The 25,538-nt window shown below is 50.8% G+C and overlaps 1 protein-coding gene across 1 annotated transcript in view; it reads right to left on the reverse strand.

The window, feature by feature from the left end:
• Nucleotides 1–19,513, reverse strand: part of ITGB5 (integrin subunit beta 5) — a 40,724-nt gene extending 21,211 nt beyond the window's left edge. Inside the window, exons 1-6 of the mRNA XM_021400225.1 lie at nucleotides 19,367–19,513; nucleotides 16,478–16,563; nucleotides 12,516–12,720; nucleotides 8,133–8,382; nucleotides 5,229–5,397; nucleotides 1,220–1,381 (exon numbers count right to left, since the gene is read on the reverse strand). Coding sequence (XP_021255900.1) covers nucleotides 1,220–1,381; nucleotides 5,229–5,397; nucleotides 8,133–8,382; nucleotides 12,516–12,720; nucleotides 16,478–16,563; nucleotides 19,367–19,478 — 984 coding nt within the window. The 5' untranslated portion in view covers nucleotides 19,479–19,513. The remainder of the gene's footprint in view (nucleotides 1–1,219; nucleotides 1,382–5,228; nucleotides 5,398–8,132; nucleotides 8,383–12,515; nucleotides 12,721–16,477; nucleotides 16,564–19,366) is intronic.

The following is a 25,538-nucleotide window of genomic DNA, read 5'->3' on the forward strand; positions in this document are numbered from 1 at the left end:
AAGTCCCTGATGCACCACTACATCCACAACTGAAATAGCAGAAACATTCTGGCATTCTGGTAAATCTGTCACCCCCTAAATATTTCTGCTGCATCTATCATTAGAATGTATGACACCATGAGCCACAGCAATACCTGAAACAATTTTTTTTTCCCTCCTCTTTCCACTTTGCCATCAGCCTAAGTACATGCGTAATAACCTCGTTTCTACCTCCAGGGATGCAAGACAAGACCATGATCTAGAACTGCACTAAGCAGAAATGTGTGGTTTTTCTCTGAAAGCTGAAATATCCATTGCCTGCTCTTGATGCATGGTAGAGCCATGAAGAGATGATGATAAACTTCAATTCTGCAGAACTCAGAGAAAGAAGGACTGGCAGGAAGATACCATTCTAGCAACCAACAAGCAACAATATGATGAACTAGTGCTCATCTCAAAAGCTTTGAAACTCGAGTTTCAGACCCCAAGCTGCTTTGGCAATGCTGCTCTACTGATTTAGAGCCTCCAAGACTCAGATAAACACTGAGACAGCATCCCCACGCCAGCTCCCCAGCACAGCTCCAGTACAGCAGCTGTACTCCAGAATGCAAACACTTGCAAGATTGCACGGGCTGTGGACAGGGGGTTCTCCAAGGAGCCATAGGCAGCCATCCAGAAACACCTCTCGTTACAGAGTGGTGTTTGCAGGAACAAAAATCATAATTAGTGCTTGTGACCTGCTGGATAAAGCACCATTCTGCAGGAGGATGTGATAATTAGGCAGCAGACAAGTGCTCATTCACCAGAGAAGTTTCCTCCACTGAGTTTAAATAAAGGGGGGGAAAAAGGGGCTGGTCTGTTTATTTAGTTCTAAGATCTAAGTTAGGGTTGTGCTCAAAGGCTGTGAATAGGATCAGCACCGCGGCCACAGCCACATCAAGGTGGGCTCAGCCTCCCCGCTGAGAGCCTGACAATCCCTGGGCACTTTGCAGTTGATGATGCACTTCAGCGTGCCAAGTTACATTTCCCTCACTGTCACTGAATCCTGACAAAACTTGCTGGTCTCCAAACCCATCTTTGAGCATCACAAGAGCATTCACTGAGCGGAGATGCCCGAGGGGAAGGGTGAAACCACACTCATCAGGGGCTGTGCTCGCCAAAAGCTGCCGGAGTCAGGAGCAAACGGTGCCCAGAGCAGCACAGGCCCCGCTGACACCCCGAGTTCCCCGTGCCCGCTCACCAGCTGGCTGGATGCACTGTACTCGTTGGCCTCGTTCAGGTGGCACTGGCCATCGTGGGGCTGCACCAGCCCCCCCAGCTTCCCATCCAGGGCTATGTGGGGCACATCATCCGTCGTGAAGACCAGCAGGTGGGATGCCTCCTTCCGCCAGCCAATCTTCTCCTGAGGCAGAAGAAAAGGCCTCGTTAACATTAATTAGTAGAGCGCCATGCATCTGTCCACCCATATCTGGCGAGAAAACAAGATGTTGGGGCCCCTCTGGCATTTCCCAGCACCTCCCTCCAATGCAGTTACTTAAAAAGGCATGAGGAGGTATGTGGACTGTCCACCAGACCTTCTCTACCCCGATCCAAGAATAAGAATTTCAGCTGCTTTTATAGCCAGAGGAGACCTGCCAAATTCCTCTGCACGCGTTTCATCTGACCTCGTTTCCTCAGCTCGGCGGAACGGCCGCGCTGCTGCATGCAGCACGAGGGCTGCACCAGCCCCGCTCAGCATTTTCCTTGCAGCCTGCTTGGAAAAGCAGCTTCTGTGCTGCAGCACAGGAAGCAAGGCCCTCGCCCGCATCCCATCTGTGCAAGGAACAGGCGTTGTGACTGTCTTGACTGTCTGAGCATGGACAGATCTGCAGGGAAAGTGTTTTTGCATGGAAAGGCACAGGAGTTGGATGCTAATTGCTTCCCTCCCACAGTGCTCCCCAAGCTCCGCACCAGCCCAAGTAGATCCGTGCCTAAGCAAGCATGCTGAAGCTGCCTGTTGCAATAGAAGTGGAGGGAAACAGGGGAGCCAAAAGGAAACCTTTGGAAACCATCAGACAGCAGCTCTCTCCACCTACACTTGTGGATGGCTCTGGCCTCCAGCTTGTGCCCCCACAGTGCACAGAGCATGGAGCCAGGGGCACCCAGAAGCAACCCACATCTGAAAACATGAACTCCCAACTCCTCTGGATTTCGCTGCTCAGCTTACTTAGTAACATCTGAAATCTACCTCAGACTACATTCACATGCCAGCCGACAAACTTCTGCAGCTTGCCTGCAGGCATTTCCTATGGAAACCACTGGTGGGGTGATGATGAGCTGGCAGTGCGCACAAAAGTGTAACCATGATTGCCACCACAATTTTCAGCTGCTGATCTGAGTCACAGCCCACAGCCTGCTGACCTTTCTGTTAAATACAGCTTCAGGAGAACTACCCCAGACTCTACTTCCTTTTCTTGCCTAGTGCAAGATGTATTTTTTCTTTAAGGGCATTTTCAAGAGCCTTGCAATGCAAGTATGGCCAGAGGAAGCCCTTTTTGGTAGGACAGGTGTGCCGTGTAGCAGCACATTGACATCCAGGTCAGAAAGCAACAGGGCTTTTTTGCTCTGGGAAGCAGGAGGCATTACACAGAAGCAATCCCACCGGATAAAAGGCTGAAACCCAAAAGTGATTACGGCTCTGACAATGCAAGTTCTTGCACCACTCAGCCACCAGACAGGCACCCAACCAGCAGCCCATCCAACTCACTTTCCTTCAGGTACCCAAAGCAGACTTCTTTAAGGACTGAGACAAAAACCACAGATTCCACTTGCTTAGACGTGTGCTATGCCCAAACCAAACGAGCTTCATTCAGACAACAGTTATGCAGCCACCTCAGGCATGATGCCTCTGTTTTTCTGCCTGCTGGCACCACTTTTTCCACCAAGGGCGACGCACCTCTTCATACACAGACTCACCCCATTCTCACACTTAAGCCAAGCACACAGAAATGCTGAAGAAATCTGGGCAGGATATCTCAGCTGGGGCACCCAACCTGATGCCAAAGCAGCATGGTGCTTCGAGCCAACGCAGCAAACACCAACACATTGCAAAATCTGCACGCCTGCCGGAGACGGGTAGAAAAATTGAGAGGCTGGCACCGAGCAGCTGCAGCATCTCCCACTGCCTCTGCCAGCGGCTCCAAAGCGCTGGGAAATGCGGCTCCCCGCAAGACATGCAGCCCTCTGCTCTGCTTAACACAAACAACCAAAGAGGTTTTCATTTATTTTTACTGGCCCGTGATTTTTGAACAGCAATCTGCATTGACGCCGGCCCCGGTTTTAATCCCCGTGGGATACGAAGGTTTGAAAGGCAGGGTGGGACCTGACCTGAGGCAGTGTGGAGGGGCAGGACGTGTTTCTGCAGGGCCACGCAGGAACGGATCCTGCCCCGCTCCCACAGTCAGCGCTGTCAGAGCTGCCACAGCTGCCTCGGCACATCCCAGCCCTCCGAACCCAATTGAAAAGGCAGCCGGACTGCTATCAGCGCTTCCAAGTCTGAAGTAAGCATCTAAATTTATGCTAAATGTATTGCCTAGGGAGCGCTGACCAAAAGCAGCTCATAAGACACTTTACTTTATAACCTAGCATCCCCTCCTTGCTGCAGCTCTGTGTATACGATCTGCAACTGACATGTGCCACCAAGCCCTACGATGTCTGCACTTCAAGATGGCAGAAAACCAAAGTATTGCAAATGGAAAATGTAATTACAGAAAGTTGATTAATATTCCTGGCTAACTATTCTAGCATCAGCATAAAGGCTTATTGTCTCTGGCTCTTTCATTGCCTCCAGAATAACATTTACCATCTCTCCATCTTTCAGAGAGGAGCCAAACACGGACCAGTTATTAGTCTGTATTAGCTGTGCAAGCTCTCCCCACTCCTCAGTTTAAAGCCTCAGCCAAAAAATGACTGGAGCATTACGGAGCTCTTACAGCAGCTCACGCAGAAAAAACGCTTGATATGAATTACAGCACGAAAACACCTCGCCGACAGATGAGGTACTGTTTCTCCCACCTCCGTGCTTGCAGGGGAGAACACTGCACTCTGACACTGGGGCTGCCAACGGACCTCCCTTGGGATGCTACAAATGGCTCCTTTAAGTGCTCACAGGGTCTCAAATGCTCTAAAGGGTGAAAGCTTGAAGAGCTGGAGCATGCCAGGAGAGGCAGCAGGGTACTGCAGACCGGTGGCAATGGGGAAACCCACCCCACAGCCACAGACAGACCCCAGATTACCACCGCGGGACCTGCAAGGGGAACAAAGCTCCCCTTGGGGTTATGGGGCTCAGGAAGCACAGCCCAAGCGATGCTCTGTGCAGCATTTCTGCGCTGTAAGAAAATCCTGTCCCATTTCTGCAGTAAGGAAAATGCGATGGAGAAACCGCAAAGAGCCACACGAAGGGTGGCACAACTGAGTCACCGCTCCGAGACGTCCCTGCTCTAGTGCCACCTCTCAGCCACACGATGAACTTTGTACCTACAGGAGCCCTGGAGCAGCGCTGTCCCAGCGCCAGCAGCAGCACCTGTGCCAGGCTGGGAGAGGAGAGATGTCTGCTCTGAGGCGTCAGAGCCAACAGGGCAGGCTCAGTCCTGTTGAGCTCCCAGCGTGAACAAAGGGAGATCTGCGTTCCCACTCAGGCCTGTTGCACAAGCCTGCATCCCACCGCTCCCATGGATGATGCTTATCTTCTGGCTCCCAAAATCTACACCCACAAGAAAACAGGACCTACCAATAGGACTGTGCATGGCTGAGCTGGGCAAAAACCAAATTGTGTGTCAGAGGGGAAAAGGCAGCCTGGGCTCTCCCTGGAGAGCAGGGCAGCACAGCCGCACCGCCCAGGGGAGTGGACACGTTGGCTTTCATCCCCAACTCACAAAGGGATATGGAGCAACCCAACTACTTGCTCCAGGAGGATTTTGAGCAAGAATCTTGCAGTGAGAACAGCATGCAAACCTAGCTGTGCACTGCAGGGAGAGGGCTTGTCCCTTGTGGGATGGTGACAGCAAGGGAGATGCATTTCTACTATGCCTCTTCATGCACAAAAGCACATAAAAACATCTACTTTTCAATGCAATTTTCATGGTTTCTGCAAGAAAAATTTACTCATTCCTTCCAAGAAATTAGACACTGAAGCTGGATCCAAGAATACAGTTAAAGAAACTTCCCCTCTTTTACTTTGCTTTAAAAACCCAGAAGGCAGCGTGACTCACCTTGCACACAGCAGCCTGCAAGATTGCATCGAAACCGCCCTCTGGAGCATCCCTGTTCCGGGACACCTTCTGCTTCTGCACTTCTTCATTGAAACGGTCGACTTTGTCCGTCAGGGACAAGAGATGGCGGAAACCAAAGGAGGGGATGCAGCTTGGGAACAGCTTATAGCTGTAAGAGGAGCAGAGGAGGAGCAGTTAGCTGGCATCAATCCCACCAGGAGCCACAAGCTGTAGGAGCTCCCAGCTCCGCCATGCAGGCCTCCAAATCTTTGAGCCTTCCACCAGACTTCATGGTTTGGATGCTCTGATTTCTGACTAGTTATCTGCAAACAAAGAGTAGAGCCTATCTCTGTTTCCATCCTGCATCAGCTTTGAGCAGCTGGAGTTTCCAGAGATTTCATCCGGACTGAATGTCTGCATATAAGGTTCAAGTGGAGACACCAAGCACTGGGGCCATATGGCTGTGGGGCTTCAGTGCCCATAAATCACAGCAATTTCCACACTAGAGCCCCCAGCACAGCAATACAGTGGGCATGCACCTACTTAATCACTCACACATCCTCCCACTCTCCCTGCGAGGCAGGTCAGCAAACGCCATCACCCCTGCTTAGCTTGGAGCAGCAAGGAAGGAGCAGCATGGAGAAACGACACAGAGAGGCTGCCAGGAAACCTTGCAAGGCAGCCAGGAGGCAACAAACCTCATGGGTTTGGTGTTCATGGTGTGGTTGGGAGCCCTGAGCTTAGCGAGTCCTGCAGTGTGGGCAGGAGGTGAGCATGGGCAGGGGAGAGGGAGGAGAAGAGTTAAGAAGAAAATGTGTTTGCAAAAGAGTTGCACTTGCAGTAGGTCACTCTTATCTTCAGAGATAGAAAGCAGAGAACAATTTAAAATGACCCACTGTGGGTAGGCTCTAAGAGGCTTTCTAACAAAGGAGCAGTTAAAGTTTACCACTGCTGGTAGCTCTAATCCCTCCCATGCCAGAGGCTGCGTGCCACGTGCATGTCCCTACTGTGCAAACCCACCCACACCACCATGCATGGATCTAGCATATCCAGCCTCCTGAGCACAGCAGCCAAGCCTTAGTGCAGCAGCAAATGAGGATGAAGAAGATGACTGCATGCACCCCTGAGGCCATGCCAAATTTCAGGGGCAGGGGAAGATCTGAGCAGAGCACAGGACATGGTGCTGTGATGTCAGCGAACAGCTCGTGCAGAGCCACTCGTCTGTGCACAGCCAGGTTTGTCAGCCAGGTGGTTTCCATTACAGCAGCATCCCAAAGTTAGGCGTGCAAGGGATGCAGAATGGAAAATACTGCACAACCTGGATACTCTGAGCAAGAGGAAGTGTTTGAAGAAAAAGTGACAGATGAAAGTACTCCTTCACTAGCCAGGGCTTTCATCAAAGCACTGTAGGCTCCCTAAGCTCCAAAACAAGCTTTGTACTTTCCTCTGACTTACCTACTTTCATCCCACCATAAACACGTGCAAGGGCACCAAAGTCAAGGAGTTCCAGATTTGTGGCTATGCTTCACAGCCAAAGCATGAGTTTTTAGCATCAAAATCACCATCCAATTGACTTTCCTCTCTGGATAGAACCGATGAAAAAAGTGCGTGGATAATTTTGTCTGGTCAACAGGTGATGAGATGCCAAATATACAGTGAATGCCAGAAGATGGCAAGAGACTTACAGCTGATGAAAGCTCTCTTTAAATTGCCTCACGTAGAAAAGTTAGAGCAAACACACTCATAAAACTTGGTGTCTGTGGTGTGATCTTACAGCCTAAGTATCTCCAAATGCTTCACAAAAAAGGGCTAACTCTACTGCCCTTACAGCAGTAAAGAGCACCCCAAAAAGGGATGTGGAGAAGTGGCAGGATGAGGAGCACAAAAGTAAGTGTCAAAAGCGACATTCTCCCAGGAGGCCATTTCAGGTTGGATATTAGGAAAAATCTCTTCTCGGAAAGAGTGGTGAGGCACTGGCACAGGGAGGTGGCGGAGTCACTGCCTCTGGAGGTGCTCAGGAAAAAGGTAGATGTGGCACTGGGTGACATGGTTAGTGGGCACAATGTGGATGGGTTGGGGTTGGACTTGGTGATCTTTGAGGTCTTTTCCAACCTTAATGATTCTATGACTCATTGCTGTATCCATCCTTACATGCCAACATTCAAATCCATCTGAGCTTGCACACCCTTCACGTCAGCCTATTTCACTCTGGCATAATCCTTGATTCAACAGACTAGATCCTCTGGCTGTTACAAGTCAAACAAAAAGACACTAAGAAAGCTACTAACAAGGAAAAAAAAAAAGGCTCTGATAACACTGCAAAGCAAACTGCATTATTTGTGTCTGTTGCAATTGCCAGTTTGCTTTCCTTCCACGGCAATAAAGATGACGGAAGCTGCCTGACATCTTCAGAATGCCTTACAAATACTCACTAATCAGTCTCACAGGCCCTTCCAAATCTCACTTCCCCCAAACACTTCTGTTGGGAAAGAACTGCACTGCTTTGGTCTCCTTATCTGTGAAGTGGAGAAGAAGAGCTTAATTGACCTGCTCAGGGCCAAACTATGACTCAGAGCCAGGATCAGAAATCAGGAATTTCTGGCTCTTGCTCCCCTTTCTCAAAGCCTGTAAAAAAAAAAAAAAGCCTGCAATGTCTGCATCCTCTTCAGGTATTTAAAAATAACTTTGGATTCCTGGCACAAGAGTTTCACGTGTCTAGATGCAGAGTAAACCCGAAAGCCGCTGCAAAATTGGAAATTGCCCTATTTTGAATGGCTCTGGAGCATTACCACACAGTCCCAAAAGCGTGGTTCAGTGCCTAAAGCCAGAACTGCAAGGAAAGACTGTCCAGCCCTGTCAGGGCCAGCACTGGGCTTCTCCCTTTGGGGAGCACCTACCACTTACCCAATGCAGGGATTGTTTTGGTATCTTGGTGCTGTGTAGGAGAAAGGAGAAATGTTTTTGTCCACAAAAGAGCCAAACCCCAGCCGGAAATTGCTAGTGAGCTTTCGCATCTCTTCAGCAAGCTTGGTCCCCAGATTGCGAATATTGTCCAGGTCGTCATTCATGGACAGGGAGAGATCCATCAGGTAGTACAGGTCCACGGGATAGTCCTCCACTTGCCGGACCTGAACTCGGAAGGAGGTCCGGTCACCTGCACACACACACAAGAGTTGAGAGCAGTGAAAAGCGCTGCAGGAAAACCCCTAGCACACATCAAGTCCAGACTGTGTGCTATTTTTTTTTATTTTTTTTTTACCTGTGCAGAGCAGACAGGTCTCTCGCAAACTAAGAGGGCTAAGGGGAACAAGCTTTTTCAAGTCCATTCCTTAGGAGACTAACGGGTAAGCAAGCGAGCCCTGCACAAGAAGGAAAGGAGGTGGAGCAGGAGAAGGAAGAGGGCCAGGAAAAACATGAGGTGAAGGCAAGATGTCCTCTGGGCTGTGCCTGGAAGGCAGGTTGAGGCAGACACAGAAGGAACACCTTTCAGAAGGACTTCTCCCCAGGAAAAGTGTCACATCCCCATCACTCTGGAGAAAGCAGGGTGAAAAGGGAAGTGAAACGGGAAAAGAAGGATGTTGCAGACAAATGGGGAAGTACCAAAGCGGAGATGAAGCTTTCATCCAAAGTGATGAACACAAGGGAGGGAGCTGACAGGACTGAGTCAGGCTGAGGAGACGTGAAAAGAGCTGAGGAAAGCCTTTTCCCTGACCTCCCATGAGTGCTGCCCTTTTGCAAAGTTCTTTTGGCTGAGCTGGTGTCCAGAATAGGAGTCCATGCATTGAAAAACATGAACTGGCATCAATATGAGCTCGAATTCAAGCCAAAAGGGACATGGCCAACGTCTGCCTTACACTTCACCAACAGCTGAGAGAGGGGACAAACTGAAGCCCCCAGCACTCTCCAGCTGGGAAATCTCCTGCTGGCTCTGCAGCCCCTTTTCCAGCTTGGTGGGTCCTCAGGGGGGGCTAAGGCCACCTAAAGACCTCCTTCCTTCCCACTTCTCCCTTCATAGCCCAGGCTGAACTTTCAGGCACCAGCAGGTTCCGCAGAACTCTCTTTGCTTCCTCCCTCTTCCTCAGAAATGAAACACACATTTTTTATTATTGTGAAAACATTTCCCTAAAAGTTTTATTGTTTTCCTCATTGTTCACAGCAGCACAGCTGCTCCCACTTACTTCCAGCCCATGAGCAGGCAGCAGCAGCACCCCCAGTGCTACACAGCATCCCCTGCAGCCCCTCACGGTGCCAGTTCCTGCTCCCCTGAGCCCTGTGCCATCTCCACCCCAAGATGCATTTTTCCCCACTTAACTCTTTGAGAAAAAAGGAAACGTGCCCTTGGCACACAGTGCCCCAGACACAGCAGTTTCAAAAAATACTCTTCTTCCAGAGCAGGTCCTAAGATGGGAATTGCCGTGCTAGAAAGAGGACTTGGGGTGCTCCACTGAACCCTTCTGGATGGTAATGAATGTATTAGTCCATGAAAAAGCACCAAAAATAACAGGATCCCAATGCTGCTGCTTCTTTCATTCCTAACTGCACAAATTAATTATCTCACAGAAAATATTGCTAATGTATGGTGATGTCAGTACAAAAGAATTTATTATTCGCTGTGTACAGTATTAGTCTCACTCTTTAGGGATTACACAGCCCCTTCCTTCCCCACATACCACCACCACCATCCTCTCCTTAGGGCTTTTACTGAGAAGTGTTAGAAGTCAAAACTGCATTCAGAAATGTTTCCTGGATACTGTCACACAGAGGCAGCACAAAAACTGCAAAAGCTGGTTTTGGCCAATTTAAGAATGCAAACTTGACACCCATGATTATCCACAAAACCCTCTTCTGCTTGCTGACTTCATGGACAACAAACAAGAATCCATTCATTGCTTTAAATTCCTGTTACAATATTCGTACTTTTCATACCAGAACGCTGTCTTATAGCCAGACCTAGGGCTAACAAGCAACGTCATAAAAACTAAATGCTTGATCCGAAAGCTGCCCTGGGAAGACATGGATGTAAGGCCTTTGGGAATCAACTCTGAGCACAGAGATTTGAGTATGTGGTTTCTGCTGCACGATGCCTAGATCTCACAGCCTGGGTGGGACCAGCAAACAATTGACAATTCGCCCTGTTCTGCTTCTGCTTAGCAGTCTGAGAATAGAAGAACACAATCACCACGCCTGCTGTGTCAACTGGTCTTTGAAATCCTACACTCCATGCACAAAAAAACCAGTTCCTGATGGAGAGCAAAATTGGTATTATGCACAATACGCACAAAATTAAACCAATATTGTCTCCTTTTTGTCTTGGGTGCAGCCCTCAGGATCCGCTCTCAAGCTCAAGTATGAATGGATGATTTTAACTGAGGATGCAAAGCCCAGCGTTTGGGTAGTCATCAGCCCTGAGTAAGATAGTGTGCTGCTCTGCATCAAAAAAAAAAAAAACCAAACCAGCAAAAATGGGAGATATTTTGAAAAAGATGTAGATATATTCCTCCTTCTGTAGTGACTTGGGGGACTTGAGAGCAAGTCCTGCAGCCACAGGAGCAGCTGGAAAGGTGAGACTGCAGAAAGCTGCTGGCAAGACTCCTGCCCCTCCCTGAGCCTGCATTTGTTGGCACCCAGGAGCAGCAGTACAGCCTCACCTTCACTCCCTATTTCTGCAGATCTGCTGGTTGTCCAGAGAAGCTGTGGATGCCCCATCCCTGTTCATCCCTGTTCACCTGGAGGTGCTCGAGGCACATGCCCTGGGCAGACTGATCTGGTGGGTGGCAGCCCTGCCCAAGGCAGGGGGTTGGGAATGGATGATCTTTAAGGTCCCTTCCAACCTAAGCCACTCTATGATTTGTCCAGCAGACCACAAGCTATGGCAATGCACAGCATCCAGGTGAAGTGAGAGCAGTGCTGCACCCCAGATGGGTTATCAGCCCCACCTTCCGTCTTTCTCCCATATGGGAACTTGGCAGAGCAGCCTGGCTCCCTGGGAGGCCCAGCAGGAACTGCAGCTCCAGCATCCAGCAACGCTGCCCCAGGAAAGCCAAAGGGGGATGGACCCCACATCCCACCTCACTGCTGGAGCCACGGGCATCCCAACATCCAGGGGTGGGGAAAGGAATGTGCTGAGCACCGGGTGTCATGCCTGCAAGATGGCAACGCTGAGCCTGCCCTTTCCCACAGCGACTGCCTCAAGGAACAGAGTAATAACAGTAATAACAACTCCCTTTGTACGGGAGCAAGCCTGTTGCGTAAGCAGCACAGAATTGCAGAAGCAGAGCCACACCGGAGCCACCAGTAGCCCTGGTAGCTCCTGAAAAAGCACTGGTGGGGCGAGCACCAGCTCACACTGCTGTTTCTCTTGGGCAAAACATCCTATCTCATTTTTCTGTATGTTCGTAAGAGCTGTCACAGAAACATAAGCCCTAGAAACCCACACCAACTGCTTATAATGAATCACGCTTTTATACTTGCTTACAAACTTTGCCATAAAGAGCTTTTTTTCCCCTTTCAGAAGCATCGGCTGCCAAATGTCTGCAAGAATTCTGAACCCACATTAAAGCCTCCCCCCACCATGCAAAAACTTTTGATAACAAGCATACTCGCGTGGCTCCATCTAGCCTTTCACTCTTAATTTTCAATTAAAATGAAAAGACTTAAGAAAAGTGATGGCTCAGGGGAATGAAACAAGGGTGTGGATATGGTCCAAGCTCTGAGTCACAAGTTCACATCTTCATCTCAGGCCTTGATCCCATGGCTCTTTTGCATACCAACAGAAAACAGATACACTTTTTAAAAAAAATTTACATAAGGAGCTGTCTCAGTTTAGAGTCAAGCACTGTCAGGCTTCAGGATCCGAAGTTTCTTTAACTCCTCCCATCCAAAGAGTGCATTTTTAAGCTGAGCACGTTCCTTTTAAATGCTCACAAGGGTTAGGTGATAGCTTTAGGTGGGGTCTGATTGACCGCGCACTGTCTTCTCTCACAGAAAACCTCAGCCCCAGTTCTGTTTGGGGCATACCATGGAAGCTGATGGGCTCTGCACGGGGCCAGCAGACACCGCCATCACTGAGCACAGGGACATGGGTACAGCCATCCCTCTGCCTGCTCAGGCTGGACCGGGCTCTGAGCACCCTGATCAAGCAGCAGGTGTCCCTTCTCACGGCAGGCCAGTAGAACTAGATGACCTTTAAGGGTCCCTTCCAACTCAAACCATTCTACGATCCTATGTCCTGCCCAGCTTCTCGCCCATCCACGTGCCATCACGGAGCTGGGAGCTGCTGGGACTCACCGGGACGAAGACTCAGGGCGACTTTCTGTGGGGTGATCTGCGTGACGTCCAGGTGGGTCTGCCCAGAGCCCTTGCTGCTCAGGGGGACGTTCTTCACCACGCTACTGCTGCTGCGAGGGTTCTCGATGGCTCCGGCGCAACCATTGGCAATGAGGTTCTGCAGGAAGTCGCACCGTGATGGGATGGACTTCGTGCTGCCGAACTCCTGGGAGGTAAGCAACAGACAGTTTGGAAGGGGAAGGAGAAGACCAGAAGGTGAATTTTTGCATGTGCGTATGAGCACGGGGGAGCTTTACAAAAGGAAGACAGGACACAGAAGTGTCACCAAGAGAAGCCAGAGGGCCAAGTGCAACCTGGAGAGAGAGGCTGGGGGCTCCGGGCACATATGTCCCCTCTTCCCTGGGTGAGACCACACATCCCAGCACCAGCACCATGGTACCCCTACCTCAAACCTCTGCAAAGAGGGCCCTGGGCTCTATTGCACAGGAAAAATGCCACTGCAGCAAGAGTTCTGTAGGCTGGAGCACAGCTGGAGTGCTGTGACATGGGCAGGTTTTCTAGGGAAGCTCTGCTGGAGAATGAGGGACTTGGATGAGGGCTGATGGGAAGTGTTACACTGAATCAGCTGCAGGCTGAACAAGAAACCAGCAAGAGCAGACTGGAGAGGCAGTGGACACAAAGCTGCCGACAGCACATAGAATCATGGAAGGGACAATTAAAGGTCATCTGGTCCAACCTTCCCTGCAATGAACAGGGACATCTCCCCCAGTACCTCCCCCAGCCCTCCTGCAGCCCCCGGCCAGCTCCCACCATGGCACACAACGGGACATTGTGCGTGGCAGGCACTCAGGAACAGCCTGGCCTCACAATGCAGCCTTTGGCAGCCAGCACGTCCTATTTGTTAGCGTGCTGGTTTTATTCTTATTTTTTGAACAGGCGAAACAGAGCGAGTTGCCCAAAGCTTACTGAATTTTCAACAGCTGATTTCTGCTTTTTTCTGCACTGTAACAATAGACACAACCATCTTCTGCTCGGGGGCTAAGCTACTATACTAAAATGGCACGAAATAATGCAGAGAAGATGCTCACAGCCCCTCCTTCAGCCACACAGCCAAAAAAAGCAGAGCAGGGCTGGATAAATCCCGCATTTTGTCAATGCTGGAGTGCAGCAAGGGATGGGGGAAAGATCGAGGAGGCAGAAATTGTCTGACTGATGTCAAACACAGCTCGGGAGTGTCCCCAAGGACAGCCTTGGCCATGGGGTCCTGGGACACATACAGAGCATTTCCTCTGCATTTCCTCACTATGAGGCCCGAACATTATTTGAAAAATGCAAGGTTTGCATTCCATCAAGGAGCAGCGATGCCAAGCCTAGGCGACGGCACATCAGATGGATGTGAACATGAATTTCTTGGAATGCACTGTGTAAACAGATGGACTGCAAGAGAGGAGGACTGGGACTATGTAAATCATCTCCAGCATGACAAAATAGAGAGCAGAGTCCCTCCCGGCCAAGAACAATGCCCAGAAGAGCAGCAGGTTTAGGGCAGCCTTGGGGAAGAATTTATCTCAGACATGATTAGCGCTTAACGGAGTTGGACTCAATGATCCTTACAGGTCCCTTCCAACCTGGGATATTCTATGATTAAATCAGCGAGTAGCCAGCCTTTGTCAAGCACTTCCAGTCACCCCTGAGGTCTGCTCCAAAACCTCTTGATGTTCACGGAACAGCTTGACTTCAAAGGGCTCTAAACTGGGACCTGATTTTCTGGCTGGGATGGGGGTAGCACAATGCAGCCCTGGAGGAGGACGAGGAGGAGGATGCTTCCTCACTATCTATCAGCCCTTAGCAGCACATCCTGCAGCACATCCTGCAGCACCAGGAGAAAGGCTCTGGCTACATGTTTATGGCAATACTCAGCTCCCAGCTCTGACTGTCCCACCAAGCCGAGCCACCAGCAACACAAGGGACATGGCTCTCATGGGATTCCCCCTCCCCAAAGGCTACTTCAGCCACCTCAGCCCACATTTTGGGCAGGAGATGCCCCTCTTCAGGAGAAAGTAGAGAGGAAGAACCCAGCTCTTGAGGGGATGCAGAACACCACACTTCTTCAGCTCCCCATCTCTGCTGCTCCTGACCAAGCTATTTTCTGCTTAGATTTCTTCCAAAATTGGCCCTGGGGAATTGCCACAGGATGACAATTGCTGAGCTGCACTGGCTTGTGCTGCAGAATGGCATCTGCTCAGAGATCACACCCTGCGGCTCTTGGTATTGACTCACACTGCTTGCTGGGCCTGTGCATCAATAAGCAAGCAAAAGGCAATGCATGAAGGCAGATAGAAGTTAATGGAGATCGGGCCAACAACACGACAATTAGATGCTCATCAGCTTGAAAGTTTTAAGACAAATTGCTTAGCTCATGCAAGAACAATATTGGCCAAACATAACTATGACTTTACACATCCTAAGCTATTCCCTACAGGTTTTGCTTTAATCACTTCAATCCTGCATTAATTCAGCAGAAACTGTGCTTTATTTCTTCGCTTCAAAAGCTGACACGTTCCCTCCAAGAGATCCCTTGATTTTCCTTCCTCATCCTCCAGGCACAAACTCCTGCCATCAGAAAGCACGGGGTACGTGCACTCTGCCGGCAAACATGGGAGAATTCAATTCACCAAAAAGGAAATTTCAGTTTAATGAATAGGATTCAGGTGCATCCCTGGTTGGCATGCACACACACAGATATACCTGCACACATAACCCACGGGTGGATGTACATCCACACAAAGTATACACACGCCAGGTATTTTCTCCTGCCAGCCCTGTCCCAAGGCACGCTCAGTAGACAGCCAGCCATGGTTTATACCTCCTCTTTCAAGTGTAATCTAAATAGATGACCCTATTTAAGCTCTGCCTTTCGTAGGCATCACATTATAAACCAATACAGAGTTGGAACAAGAGCTTGCTAAGTTGCAGCCCGCAGCCTATAACAGGGACAGCAGCTTTTTAACACGCGGCTCTTGGCCAGAAATACCTGGAAGTGCCTTTTTAAATAGCTGCTCCAGGCTAAAGGTCAGCAAGGATTACGGAACTTCCTTGTAAACACTCCTCTTCCCTCCCTTGGCCCCTCCATTCCATTTGGAAACTATTTTGTTTGGTAACTCTTCCGTTTGCAAGATAAAGAGTCAAGCTGCCAGCGCCACGGGCTGAGGTACAATTAGTGGTCGCAGTGACCACCAGATCAACATTTCCACTCGCAGCATTTGCACAACTTCTCTTTTGATGCCAAGAATTGATTTTTATTTTTTTTTTAAAGGCAAGCTATTGGGTACCCACAAGTGAACAGCCAGCGCTCCTGGATGCAATATCACACAGCAGATTAGCTGCCTGGAAGAGGAGCTCTTACAGCTGTTTACAAGATGTCCCAAAAGCAGGATCTACTGCTTTACCCTTTCCCTTCTACACAATACTTGTCCCACTGGAAAAAAAAAAAAAAAGCACAGGAACTATTCTGCTGTCAGGTAACATGGTGCTATAGCAGCAGGAAGATGCTTTCCTTGGAGAGCTGCAGCTGTGCAGTGGTCAGGCGGTTGGAATCAATGACCTTTGTAGGTCTCTTCCAACAGAACCACTGTATTTGACAGGACAAGGGGAAATGGTTTCAGACTACAAGATACCTAGAACATAGGGATGCATTTTTGCTGCAAAGCATGCTGGTAAGCTGCACAGCTCATTGTCATCAGTGATGGTGCAGATGAAGCACTGGCAGTCTCCTGAAACAACCCAGCAGATTCACAGAGGGGAATTGCCTTTGTTGCAGCCATGCCAGGCCACGCAGTACGTATTGGGATAGCAGCCAGGACAGAGTGCTTTCCAGCAAGGCTCCCTGCAACTGAGCCCATGCAGTGACAGTCCCCCATGCAAAGAGGGAGACAGGTGAAGGAGCAGAAGAAGGAACATACCTCTTTGGAGCACCAAGCACATTTGGGATGGATGAGGAGACACTCTTCGCAGGATGAGGCACTTCCACTCGTGCACAGGTTGAGACCTTCAACAAGAAAGAAGGACAGAGAACAGAGTGGGCTGAGCTAAATACACTGCAAGTTTGGTGTCATGAGCAGAGAACCTCCCACGTTAAAAGGCTGGAGGAGAAAAAAATCTCTCCTCCTATCCTGTATGGAGGTCTTGGTTTCTTTTCCTTCCCAAAAAAATATTTTTAAAGGACAGAAATGGGCTTTGGGGGGGCTGAGAACCACTAAAATATAATTCTGGTGACTGTTCTTCCCTCTTTTTCAGAGATGTCTGGTTAACCAAAGAAAGAAATAACACTCCTGACAATGCAGTAGCAGTGGCACTGGCCCAAAGGTGGCTGTCCCCGAACCCCCAAGATGCTGACTTCGAAGTCACATTAGGCACGCCTAGCCCCCTCCCAGCATTTCCATCCTAAAGCAGCCTTAGAAGATATCCACCTCCCCACCAGTGATTCCCACAGCTGACTGCTGTCACAACGAATTGCTTTAACTTATGATGGGATTCGCTTCCCCGGGATATACAGGCTGGGCTGGCCAATGGCCACATAACCAGGAGGGCTCTGTGCTGCGGACCAGGGACACTGCTTTCTGCTCTGGGTACACAGCTATTCCCATTTGCAAACATCCAGTGTCTAGGCTGGGAGAGGATTTCAAAATAAAGCAGAATGGTGCAAGTTAAACCCAATGTCAAAGGCACAGGCTCTGAATGCAGCAGCTTGTTTAACCAAGCCTGGGGCGAGGAATGTGCCCTTCAATGGCACTGATGCCCCAGTTCCCGGGGGTGCAGCTCTTAACATCCACTGTCCATACATAATTAAACTAATTTTCAGCCCAGGGGCTGCAGACTCTCAACGAAATGCCTTGGGCGTGAACCGGGAGCCTGCTATTCTTTTCCCTCCCGGATGTCAATAAGAGCACTGTCCGGCCTCTATTTTCGGAGCGCTGCAAGTGCTGCAGGATGCCACGTGCAGACCGCGCGGACTCACTGATGGCTGCGGAACCACGCAGGTTTTTTGTCCCAGGGCAAGGACCTGCCCAAGCAGGGAGCAGAAGGACAGGCGTTGCTGTCAGGGCTCCAAAGCCACCCCTGTGGCGTGACCCAGCCCCGCGCTCAGGCTGGCTGTGCCCCACCAGGTGGTTCAGCCCAGCACGGGCTGCAAGCTGTGCTGGTTGTATGGCTTTCATTCAGGCAGGCTGCCGGCTTTCCTGCGGGCCGAACAAGGGGCTTATTAATTTTTTTCTTGCTGACCGTTAGCGCATACCCATGCGTCTCATTCCGTGTTCACACTGAGAAGTTGTGTTTCAGCTCCTGGGCACTGCGAGAGCTCGAAGTATAAAGATGTAATAGAAGGCAAAACGCGGCTTGTTCAGCAGTTACAGCATGCAGGGAGATTAACACTTGCACTTCCAAGCCCTACAGACCAAAGTCTTTCCAAACCCCCGCACTAAAGCCAGTCCAGCAACCCAGCAGGCTTCCCTGCCCATCTGCATGGAAACAGGACAGCATTTACCTCTGCTCCTGACTGATGGGTTTGGGAAAGTTTACTCGGCCATAGTGATGTCTGAATGAAAACCAAGGTCTTCTCCGATCCATCGGGTGCCACGACCAAAGCCTGGCAGTGGCCCAGGCTCCGTGGGACATTCCTCCCAGGGGCAGCTGTTGGGGGTCTCCAAGCACACTCTGCCTTTTCCCCACTTTGGAGCAAAACCAAAACATTTCCAGCATCGTTGTGAAAACGGAGCTTTGTTAAGCTGCTGGACTGGGGGTGCAAACTGAGCTTCCTGAGCTGGAGCACGAAGACACAGCGCTTTCCTGATGATGATCTTTGCTGCTCTCAGTTCAGCGCAAACGCCCAGTTCGGTGCAGATTTTCATGCAGGATCACACTGAACCAGGCAAAGGAAGGACCTAAGGATGCCGGTGCTCATCCACCAAGCAAGGAGAAGAAACTCAGCCCCCCGAAATCCATTTAACAAAACCACTCCTTTCCACTAAGCTTCATGCAACGCAAAACATTCCATCCAAAATTTAGCTGGGATTGCTCCGGAGGATGATAATCCACCCCCTGCACTGCCAAGCAGCACTCCATGTACACATCTGCCCTGATGCCACCAGCTCTTAAACCCCAACTGTACTGGGCAGAAGGACCCAGCAGGCACAGACAGCAGCTCAGGGCCCATCTTGCCCTCAGGCAGAGCCACAGGAGCCCCACTGAGCCGGGGAAGGCAGCGCATCCCAGTGGGCTGCTGGCATTTTAATACATAGCACCGATGATGCAGAGCAAGATGGGAACCCCTCATGAAAGAAAGGTACACCACGGTTTTACTTGTGAAGATGCTCCGGGCAATCAGACCACATTCTAAACCTGTTCTGCAAGAAAACCCCGTTTGGGCAGCTCCCCAAACTGCGGGATGAATGCAGCGGCTTGCTGGGGAGGAGAAAAGTGATACGCTCTACGCTTCCACCAGCTACGTGCGAGAAAAGAATCCCTTTACTTATGCCGGGGATGCCCCATCCCTGGAGGTGCCCAGGGCCAGGCGGGATGGGATCAGGTCTGACTCGACCCGTTCCGCGATGCCCCGGTACGATTCCAGCGGCAGAACGGGACTCGAGGCGCTCGGGATCCCGCAGAGGACCGGCGCCAGCAGCAGCCCCGGGAGGGGCTCCCACGGAGATGCAGGCACAGCCCCGCCACAGGGGCACGCACCGGGCAGACATGGAAGCGGGGGCTGATGAAGCCGGCTGGAGGGGAACGCAAAGCAAAGCAAAGCAAAGTTAACTCGCTGTCCCAGCTCGCGGCGGCGGCTCGGGGGCCCTTACCTCTGCCGGGCTGCAGCGGGGCGGCCAGGAGGAGGAGGCGGAGGAGGAGGCGGAGGAGCGGGGGGGGCCGGCGGGCGGCGGCGGGGGCCGGCAGCCCCCCTCGGCGGGGCATGGTGCGGGCGGCCGGGGCTGCCCTTCCCGCCGGGCCTCCCTCCCTCCCCGCCGCCTTTTGTGCGGCCGCGGCGGCGGCGGCGGCGGCGGCGGAGGAGGAGGAGGAGGAGGCGGCGGGGGCGGCGCTGCGGCTGCCCAGGGCGGGCGGCGGGGAGCGGCCGGGGTCCGCCCGCTGCTGGTGCCGCCGCTCGGCCGCGCTCGGGCCGGGGTACGGGGCGGGGAGGCGGAGCCCGGAGCCGGAGCGGGGCCGCGAGGGATCGCACGGGCTGGCGTGTGCGTGGTTGTGAGAAGGGCCGCGTTGGTGCAAGTGTGTACGTGCGTGCTCGCATGTGCGTGCACACATGCGCGTGTCGCGCATGCACGTGCAGACACCCACGTGCAAATGTGTACACGCGTGCACGTGCACTCGAGCTGATGTATGCACACCTCCGCGCAGCACTCGGAGAGACGCATGCACACACGCAGAGATACATGCGTGTAGTGGGTGGCAGCCTCGTCCACATCTGGAACCAGATGGTCTTTAAGGTCCCTTCCAGCTCAAGTATGTGCAGTGTGATGTACAGTGTCACACCAGGACACAGCCATGTACACACACACGTATGCACACACGCATCTGTCGCACGGGCACGCCGATCTCTGCGCCTGCTAGCTGCTGGGCTGGCACTCATTCCATCTGGGTCCCTGCCCCCTGTTACGTGGCATTTTTCTGCTCCAGGGATTTTCACCACACAAACAAACAGTGTCCATCTGGCGGAGGGCTCTGAGCAGGGCTGTGCCCTGCCTCCAGCTCTGGGCCTGTCCCCAGCGTGATGCGACATCGGCGCTTCAGATCTAAGGGGAACGGTGGACGTAGGGCAGCATTTGGGCTGCTGGCAAGCTCTGCTCCTGCTTTTAAAACAAATCATAAATCAGCTGTCAAGCTGGTGGCCGATTCCAAAGGTGGTTTATAGCAACAGCTGCTACCCACGGCCTGCAGACCTTCATGCCAATTCAACAGCGTATCTATTGGATCTCACCTTTAGGTTTGCTCAACGCACATCCTCAATCCCCATGCCTTCTTATGCACTGCTGGTTTCTTCAGCACCTCCAGACCTCTGGGCCACACCAGGTTTGGATTTCACCAAAGCAGTCCTGGAGCTGCTCAGCAGCAGTAACTCCTGGTGTGACTGCAGAGCTCCTCTGATGCACGCAAAGCAGCATTTCCCGCTGCATGTCCTCCATCCCTGGATAGAAGCCAACCTTTCTGTAAACATGCGCAAGTACATATGGATGCAAATATATATGGATGCTTTGAGAGAGCTGCGCTCATCTCGTTCCCAAGAGCGAGGGTCCCTTGTCCCTTACCCGCCTTGATGCCCTTCTCCAAAGCCAGCACTGCACTTCCATCCTTACGTGCAGAGCAAGAGGGGTTGTAGCTGCTCTGAAGGGCATCTGTGAGCAAAACCATGCAAGGCCTTCATCTTCCTCCTGGGCTTCCAAGAAAATAGACTTGATATATTAACAAGGTTATTAAGAACAAACACATCATACAAGCAAGGCCAGGTTGGATGGGGCCCTGAGCAGCCTGACCTAGTGCCTGATCTGTAGTTGACAACCTTGTCCCGCAGCAAGGAGTTGGAACTAAATAGTCTTTGAGGTCTCTTCCAACCCAAGCCATTCTGTGATTCTATAATTTTGGGGTAGGAACCCAAAGTGGGTCTCCGTCAGTCTTGATCTCCAGACACAGCCCATTGCTGCCCGTGTCTTTTCTCCCCTGCTTACAACGTGCCATTCCCAGGGATTACTCAATCCAGGGGACTGAGACTTCTCTGTTTCCTTCAAGAATGTAGGGGCCACAGAGTCCCATGAGCTTGGTTTGTATCATTGCCCAGTTCTGCTGGATGGGAGACAGGAAACAGCTGGTTAGAAAGTCCTGGTCTTTGTGCTTGCTTTCTTATCACTTGCATTTTAAAGCTGTGGTGCAAGTAGGATGCAATCCAGTGTATCTTACAAGTGAGATACTTAAAAGTCAGTTCTTTGGTTCTGCAGTTATCAAGCAAAACAAATAAAGCGGTTTATCAATGATACTTTGAGTGTATTAAAGATACGTTGTCATTGTCATTTCTCCCTCGTGGCAGGAAGGGTGGATAAAAGCATCTGATTCATGTCTAGATGACCATGTGTCATTGAAGATGTTCTTGGTTCCCAATGCTCACCCTTCTTTTTGCTCCAGTCTGAGCAGAATGGTGATCCTCAGTCTCAAGACACAGCCACAGCTCAGGTGACACGGGACTCTGCCTGAACGCGGCAGCACCGCAGCCCTGATGCTGCGGTGAGATCCTGGAGCATCCTCAGCTTTCTTGTGTTTCCAGGCTCTGTGACATAGACTTCGGCTTATTATAGAATCATAGAATATCCCCAGTTGAAAGGGACCAATAAGGATCATCTAGTCCAACCCACACAAGACCACCCAAAAGTCAGACCCTATTTCTGTGAGCACTGTCCAGATGCTCCTGGAGTTCCAACAGCTCAGGGCCCTGCCCACTGCCCTGGGGAGCCTGTTCCATGCCCACCACCCTCTGGTGCAGAACCTCTCCCTGATATCCAACCTTCTGTTGCTTACTGGCAGCTCCAGTTGCAACCTGTCTCTTCCAACTGGATACAACTCATTATAACTTCGCTATTGACTGTAACTCATTAAACCACCATACCTGCAGCCAGTTCAGAAGCCACAGGACCTGATCATGCCATGGAGGTGGGAGTACAGATGAACACCACGGGCTTTGCCTTCCGGACACTTCCCTGCAGTGATGGAAAACGGTTGTATCCTGCTTTTTGCGTGGAATCAACAACAAATTCCAATTCATACAACATCCACATCAGATGGCAGCAATAGGCAACAATCACACGCCAAAAATAATGACCATCATGAATTTCGTTCTTTCTTGAACAGTATGTTTTCCTACAGCTAATGATGCTGCTCACAGAGATGCTTCCTTTAAATACATATATATTTACCATCTGAGGACCAGCCTCAGTCTTCTGCGGCTCAAGAGCAACACCAGCACTCCCTGCTGCCAAGAGGAAACATTGCAGAAACGCAGGGCAGCAGAGGACACATGAAAATTTGTTTTCGCATTTTGTCCTTCTCCTGCATGGAAAAAAAAGGGGGGAGGAGAGGGATGGAGGGGTCAGGATAAATCTCTGTGCCTCAAAGCATCCCTTGGTGGCTACCCCACAGGGTGTGTGCCATGGGATTATATGGCAACAGTGGGGGCTGCCAGCTGGTACGTGAGCTGCAGTGACCTCAATACCTGTTTTCCTTCTCTTCTTTAACTGCTTACCTAAGCCATATTTTGGCATATTTGGTGTATTTGAGGCAGCCAAGAAAGCAGCCCCCTCCTCTAGATGCTGGGTGACCAACTGGCTGCTTCACCTCCCACTTGTTACACTTGTGCCACCCGGGAGCAGGGCAAGTCCCAGTCCCAGGTGTCCCTTCCTCGTGGGAAAGCTCAACTTGTGTCTTCACATTCTTACACTCCCTGGGCAAGCTTGGAGCTTCTGGGCTGGGGAACGAGTGAAGTAAATGGGGGAGATCATTTTCATGATCCTAAAAGAGAAGGTGCCCCCAGAAGAGCCAAGTGCATCAATGTGAGTCCTTCAAACAGTGCTGGTGGATCCAGCTTCTGATGTAATACATGCAACTCCAGGTGCAGTGTGGGGAAGATGGGCAGGCTGGGGGGCAGCCAGCTGCCTGAATAGCTTTTTATGGAGAAGTTACTGAAGTGCTGATCGGAGGGGTGATGGAAGTCTCTGTGGGTCACCCCAAAAAAGTGTCCCCATCCCCTAGGCTAGGGAGCCCATCAAAGGAATGAGGTGGGCTAGGGTGCAGGAGAGGGTTAAAATCAGCCGCATGCTGTGCCTGTTAATGGTTAGCCCCAGCTCACACTGCCCATTAAAAGGTTTTGTATTTCTTGTGGCCTTTAGTGCAACTGCGAAGAGCCAGCACCATCTCGTGGTGACGACTCCGCCAAGCTGCAAGTGAGCAAAGCAACAGCCTGAAGGCTCATCCGTCCCTACTGCCCCGCCTGGGATGTTAAAATATATCCTCTCTGAGCATCTCATCCCGACTAAACTGGAACTGCTTTGATTCGTGCTAGGGGAGAGCCACAAAAACCAAAGACATACAGCACAAGCAGAATGGAAACCCCAAAGAGATTTCCTTTATGTGTGCATACGTGGGGGAAGCATCATTAAATATGATTTACTGAGGCAGCAGGTAGAGGCTGTTAGCCTCGGCTCTGCCAGAATCTCTGGCAAAATTCCCACTGAGCTCAGGAAAAGCGCAGGTCCTGAAAGCGCTGTGGTTACGAACGCCTTGCCAAGGGCACTCACCCTGCAGCGCTGTGGTTTGAGCCCATCATCGGAACCCTATTGCTTTGCTTATTTTTCTAGAAAGCAATTTCTGCCCAGCGTTAGCTTGCTGCAGAGTGTGGTGAACATTCTACAAGGAAAGGCCTTGCTGTGAAAGACCTTGTTCCATGTGTGCAGCACATGCCCTGCTTCGCTTACAGGGCTGATGTATAGAACCACAGGTCCTCTTCAGGGACCCCAATTCCCATCAGTTTCAGCACAAGTCAGGCACTGAAATACCTGCCTGGATCTGACCCCTGATTCCCACCAATGTAAACATTCCTCTACTTGAGAAGGAATTACACACCTTAGCTGTGCAATACTGTCTTGATTTTCTTTTAATGTCCCAGGTATTGAATATTTAAAAATAGAAAAAAAGTGATTTCTTTGAAAAGGAATGTGATCCTAAGACCTAAGTGTTTCCTGCTATGGCCTCTGTCGTGGCAGCTCCCTAGTTTGGCTAATCAACCCTGAAAAAGGGCCTCTGCAGATTACAGATTCTGGAGAAAGTCTTTATTCCAAAATCTTGCTTATGCAGCAGACTTTTTTTCTTCTGCCTACACCTGGTTATGCATGACTAAAGCAGAGGCAGAAGTTCCCTAATGTTTAACCAGGTGGTTTCAGAGGGCACAGGGCAGGTGGCAGTGACACGCAGCAGGGGCATGGGAGACGAGGAGACATCTCCGGGAGGCGGAGCGCCTTCCTCAAGCGATGGCCAGGTTGGGAAATCTGTTGAGACAAATGTCCTTCCAGGTGTCACCAGATGTTATTGTTTCAGATCACAAAATCATAGAATTGTTAAGGTTGGAAAGACCAATTTGATCATCCAGTCCAACCATCAGCTCATGCCTGTGGCCTTTCTAGACCACGTCCCTCAGTGCCACATCTCCACAGCTCCTCTGTTTCTTTTTCTGTCTGCTTTGCCCAGATCTCCCATAGCTTTGAGTACTCCTTCTGGGAGCTGTTTGGCTGCTGTCCACGTCAGTGCCATCAGAACCAATGGCTCATCAATGGCTCAGCATTGGGTGCAATGTCCCCATGCTGCTGGCTGCACCCTTCCTTTGGGTCCCTTGGGTCTGTGACATTGGGTCTAGGTCACTTATTAACAACCACTATGTCTATCTGACCTTATTTCTCCTGTCACTTATTTACTCCACTGACTTTCGTTTACTCCTACTGTCTCTTCATTCCCTATTTACTTCTTGCTGGTTGGCTCATCCAGTGAATCCACTGCAAAGACTATGGGGGATGTGGGAAGCTCCAAGCATCTCCAGCAGCAAAAACAGAACCGTGGAATATGCCAAGTTGGAAGGGACTCATTAAGATTATCGAGTCCAACTCCTGGCTCCACGCAGGACCTCCCGAAATTCAAACCCTGTGTCTGAGAGTGGTATCCAGATGCTCTTTGAACATTGACAGTTCGAGGCTGTGTCCACTGCCCTGGGGAGCCTGTTCCATGCTCAGCACCCTTTGGTGCAGAACCTTTTCCAGAGCAGTATTTTACCAGCAGTTGGAGCATCCTTCGCAGGGCACTTGCTGGGTTCTTTTTTCAGCCTTCACAAGTCTGGTGCTTGCGAATGGAGCAGCTTTGTAAGGGTTCCTTGGAGGAATTAATTGACTTTGTCCAGGTTTGGGGAGCATGAGCTGAACATACAGATTTGTGCAGAAA

This window comes from Numida meleagris, chromosome 5, assembly GCF_002078875.1.
Source record: "Numida meleagris isolate 19003 breed g44 Domestic line chromosome 5, NumMel1.0, whole genome shotgun sequence".
Taxonomy (NCBI): domain Eukaryota; kingdom Metazoa; phylum Chordata; class Aves; order Galliformes; family Numididae; genus Numida; species Numida meleagris.